The following is a 4,757-nucleotide window of genomic DNA, read 5'->3' on the forward strand; positions in this document are numbered from 1 at the left end:
TGAATCGACGATATTATGTCAATTATAATAAGGCTACCTGCGTCAAATGTACTAACACTTGACCACCATTTGACGCCTACCCGTTATGTCGACGCTTTGACGGTTTGTTAGAAGTTCCCTAACTGTCGTGAACTGAGCCTATGTCCAACAGCGGTCGTCTATCGGTTGTTAATGATGATGAATACAGCAAACGATACTTGATGTAAGTTAATGAACGTTAGAAAGATCACGTTAAAAAAGAAAATAACTTAGTGTGATTCGGATTCAGTATCCAAACAGTATGATGTAGGTATGGCTACTTGGCAGACATTCTTCATTGTCAAATTATTCATAAATAATTAATTCTTGCCTGCATCTCTGGATCTAGGCAAAAGACAAAAGTTATTTTAATTTCAATGTAATTAAATAAGTGTAAGTCAGCTAGGTACGTTAATCGCTTCTGAAGGGATGTCTGACTCTAAACGGACATACGCCCTCGTAGTTTCTAAGAAAATGTTTTCTATTTGTAACTTTTTTCTACAACGCCTAACTAGATTTGCGTCACTGCATTGCAAAGTTCAATAGGTGGGTCCACACCGGACGATCCATCGATCCCGCGATCCGCGATCCAGGATCGCGGATCGTGGATCGTGGATCGTGTTATGCCGATCCACTCTTGGAAACTTGCGATCCCAAATATGCGCTCCAAGCGATCCTAAGGCGATCCGTGATTCAGCCAGTCTAACTCTTGTACGATATGGAGTCACACGTACAACGGCGGCGTCTTGCCGTTGCAGCAGTAACTTTTATTTTGCTTAAATGCTTGCGCAAAAAATCACAAAAAAGAAAACGACGGTTTTGGGTGAAACAAATTTACAAAAATCGCTTGGAATCTGGGACTCAGCTGTACGCAGAGTTAGTGTCAGATAAAGTTGAACACAATTTTGCAAGAATGAATGCTAATCAATTTGAGATATTGTGTTCATTATTAAATAACAAGCTAAGAAAGAATGATACAAATTATAGAGATGCCATTACTGTGAAGGAAAGATTATTACTAACATTGAGATTTTTAGCAACTGGAGATTCGTACGTCAGTTTGCAGTATCTGTTCCGCATTTCCAAACAGTCTATATCGATAATTATTCCTGAAGTTTGTGAAGCCATCATTGACCTGTTAAATGATTATGTAAAGGTAAGTAAAACCATACTTTATTACTCAATAAAAAAGTAGTGTATTACAATCATAATTTAAAGAAGTAACATGTTTACAATTATTAATTATTTTTTGAAAACATGATATAGGTAGGTACTTATTTAATTCGGTGGTGACTGTGGAAGTGAATAATCCTGAGGTTTCAGAAACTGGGACTGCGATGAATTGGAGGCTAGATGAGCAGACGGTGATGTCTGTGGAATTGGAGCTGGATAATTTTGAGGTTGTAGAGACTGGGACTGTGATGAAGTGGATGCTATTGGTGTGCCAGGGTATGAATTAGTGTAATATCCATAATTGCTATCCCCATATCTTCCTGTGTCAGCTTGAAAAATAACTTGGCATATAGCATTTTTGACATTAACTAATGTTACTGCATCATATTTCCGCAATTCAGTAGATATATACTGCCCGAAAGCAATGTAAGAATCAGTTTCCGGTTGTGGTGGCTGAGCACATTGTTGCAGAAGTTGGAAAGCCTCTGAAAGAGTTTCATCTGATATGTCATCTGCATTATTAGAAGTAGTTTTCTTTCTTTTTTTTGTTCTTTTGTTTGTTGTTTGGACACTGGATTGTGCATTCTGATCATTCTGCTCTCTACTCTGATCTGTGTGGTGGTTGGCTCTCTCCGGTTGTGTGTCACTAGTAATGTTACTGTTCTCGTTTTCGCTCACTGTAGTATTAACTTCAAGTTCCCCATCAGTCGTATCAGATTCTACCTGTAACAACAATTATTATTACTATTTACTGCTTATTCTTATTTTCAGCTTTATATTATAATTAAGATCTCCTTTATTTTCAGGTGCCGTCAACTAAAGAAGAATGGCGTACAGTTTCTCAGCAATTCGAGAATAAGTGGAATTTCCCACACGTGATAGGAGCGATGGACGGCAAACACGTCGCTATACAATCGCCTTTTAATAGTGGCAACGACTTTGATAATTACAAATTATTTCCTAGTATTGTTCTTTTTGCATTAGTAGATGCAAATTATAGGTTCCTGTATGTGAATGTTGGGACTAAAGGCAGAATATCAGATGGAGGCGTGTTCAAAAGCACAAATTTATATAAAAAACTTGAAAAAAAAGAGCTAAATATTCCTCCACCGGAGATATTGCAAGTTCCCTATAAAATTGAGGTACCCTATTATATACTAGGTGATAAAGCTTTTCAGCTTAATGATTATACTATGAAACCATACGATGGTACACGGGAAAGGGGTTCTTGTGAAAGAATTTTCAACTACCGACTGTCAAGAGCACGTAGAGTAGTTGAAAACGCGTTTGGAGTACTTAGTTCTGTCTACAGAGTCCTGCGTAAACCTATGCTTTTGGAACCAGAAACTGCGACTAAAGTCGTGCTGGCAACGGTTCATTTATATAACTACTTACGCAGTAATCCTAACTTTATATCGCCAGGAACGTTTGATACAGTACAGGAGAATGGAGATGTAATACCTGGAAGCTGGCGAAATGAACCGCCATCACAATCGCTACAACCGATGGCCGTCGTACCAAGAAGAGCAACAGAAAATGCCACTACAATACGGTCCCACTTAGCAAGACACTTTGTTACAAACCATACAATAGTTTGGCAAAATGAATATCAGTAAACTAATAGCTCACAATATGTTCCAATGTATCGCGTGTGGTTCCGGGTTCATTTTTATCCGCCATAAAGTCGAAGTCATCATACGCAAACCACTTTGATTTATATGTATCTTGAGCACCTGAAATAAACAAGTTACTCATTAAAATAACCACGTGTATTTCTAACAGCTTAAATGTAAAAAGCGAAATCACGTGAAATCCACAGTAAATATTATGATGTAATTACTTATAATAAAATATATAATTTTAATACCTACAGATAAAAAGTAGCTTTGTTTTCTTACCGGATCCAGTTATACGGCTTTGCTTCTCTCTGTGTTTCTCCCTTCTGTAGCCTCCCGCCAGAGATCGCATTTTTTTCTTTAGGTTCTCGATCGACTTATTCCCCATTTCACGAGAAATCTGACACCAAGCATCATCTCTAACACCTCTATTGGTGTAATTAGAATCTTTGGGATCCCATAAACATTTAAATTCTTTATAAAGCGATATCAAACGGCGACTTTCTGAGATGTCCATGGCGAGGTGGATCGCGCGAACCAACACAACCGTCCACACCGCGCGCATCACGCAACTGAGGCACCTTTGAGGCTGGCACAAAAACCGACCGCACACGGATCGCGCGAGGTAGGGAGCGCGCGCTCCAATACGTGCGCATGGATCGCGCGCGGCACGTCCACACCGCCTGCATCTTTGGATCGCGCTGCTGCCGCGCGCGATCGGAGCGCGATGGATCGTCCGGTGTGGACCCGGCTTATAATATCGCCTAACGCTCCTTCCAATTAAAATGTATAATAATTCAATAAATGTACTGAAATTGTCTTGTTTCAGTTTTATAATAAGTACGTATATATACTTCTTATAAGAAGTAGTAAGAAGCCCGAAGGCATCAACTACGTTCAAGTATTGGAAAAATAAAAGTTCAAATGAAAGAAAAACATTGTTACGGCCGAGCGATCTGTGGGTGCCAGCATACTGTAGGTATGGGCAAAGGTATTGGTAGATTTTAGATGGCCACTTAGTGCCTAGTGCCTACATGCCATGCCTACCAATATGGAGATTCAGGCGTTCGAGAGAGACTTATCTACCTATTATTTTATTGAAAAATTATATTATATTAAAATATGCGAAAGTTTGTCTGTCTGTTTGTTAGCTTTTCACAGTCCATCCGTTTAACCGATTTTGACGTTTGATACAGTGACAGCTTGCATTCATGAGAATTAATTTGTTCTGTGGTATTAAGGCGACTTTTGGTCTCGAAAAATAAGCAGAAAGTTTTTAAAAGACTTCGTCTGTGGTGGCGTTTGTTGGCGCGCGTGTTGTGACTTTTTGGAGTGTTTTTTTGTTAGAAGTGGCCGGTTTTTGTGTTCTGCTGGTGTTTATTGCTGGTGCAACTGACTGGGAAGCGCTCTAAAGGGGTGCCGCGTGGTTGTCGGCGGGCGCCAGCACAGACGAAGTCCATACTTATATAGTTTCCCTAACTTGTAAATAACTACAAACTTGACATTGGCTAATCAATGTAAAGCCAGACGAGAGAAAAAAAAAAAAGTTTTTAAAAAGCAGAAACTTGAAAGAGCAGGGATTTTTGAAAAACCTAAATCAAACTATTGAAATAAAGTTAAATATTTTATGAAAATAGAATCCTGGGATTGATTTCCGGACGAATACGAAGATTTTTTTTATACACTGCACAGGAAATGTCTAACGCATACCTACCTTTCCGTCATTCAGGGTAAACGGAGGGGTTATGTGGGCTTGCATCCACTAAAACCTGTGTTTGTTCTTCAACGGACTGGCGGTTGCGCGGGTATCACTTGATATAGGAAATGTAAGAATAAAAATTTCCTCAATCTAAAAACGAACTTATGAACAGATTGGAAGGACAGCTCTACATGTGGCGTGTGAAGGTGGACATTCAAGCACCGCTGCTCTCCTGGTATCTAAAGGTGCTT

General features: G+C 39.3%; 2 protein-coding genes across 3 annotated transcripts; one reads left to right on the forward strand and one right to left on the reverse strand.

The window, feature by feature from the left end:
• The first annotated feature begins 562 nt into the window (after positions 1-562).
• LOC123874322 (protein ALP1-like) lies at positions 563-2,828 on the forward strand. 2 transcript variants are annotated; one of them, XR_006797891.1, is made up of 3 exons: positions 563-1,174; positions 1,342-1,467; positions 1,998-2,828. XR_006797891.1 is itself a non-coding variant. In XM_045919589.1 (2 exons), exons 1-2 carry the CDS (start codon positions 737-739, stop codon positions 2,805-2,807), a joined length of 1,248 nt encoding a protein of 415 aa, XP_045775545.1. In that variant the 5' UTR covers positions 563-736; the 3' UTR covers positions 2,808-2,828. The 2 variants fall into 2 exon arrangements, 1 of the variants encoding a protein (XP_045775545.1); XM_045919589.1 differs by lacking the exon at positions 1,342-1,467.
• On the reverse strand, positions 1,216-3,562 carry LOC123874327. The gene is made up of 3 exons (XM_045919597.1): positions 3,090-3,562; positions 2,821-2,924; positions 1,216-1,914 (listed from the first exon to the last, which is right to left on the reverse strand). The coding sequence occupies exons 1-3, from the start codon at positions 3,370-3,372 to the stop codon at positions 1,297-1,299; spliced, it is 1,005 nt and encodes a 334-aa protein (XP_045775553.1). The 5' UTR covers positions 3,373-3,562; the 3' UTR covers positions 1,216-1,296.
• Positions 3,563-4,757: the final 1,195 nt, after the last annotated feature.

The sequence above is a fragment of the Maniola jurtina genome, chromosome 18 (genome assembly GCF_905333055.1).
Source record: "Maniola jurtina chromosome 18, ilManJurt1.1, whole genome shotgun sequence".
NCBI classification, from domain to species: domain Eukaryota; kingdom Metazoa; phylum Arthropoda; class Insecta; order Lepidoptera; family Nymphalidae; genus Maniola; species Maniola jurtina.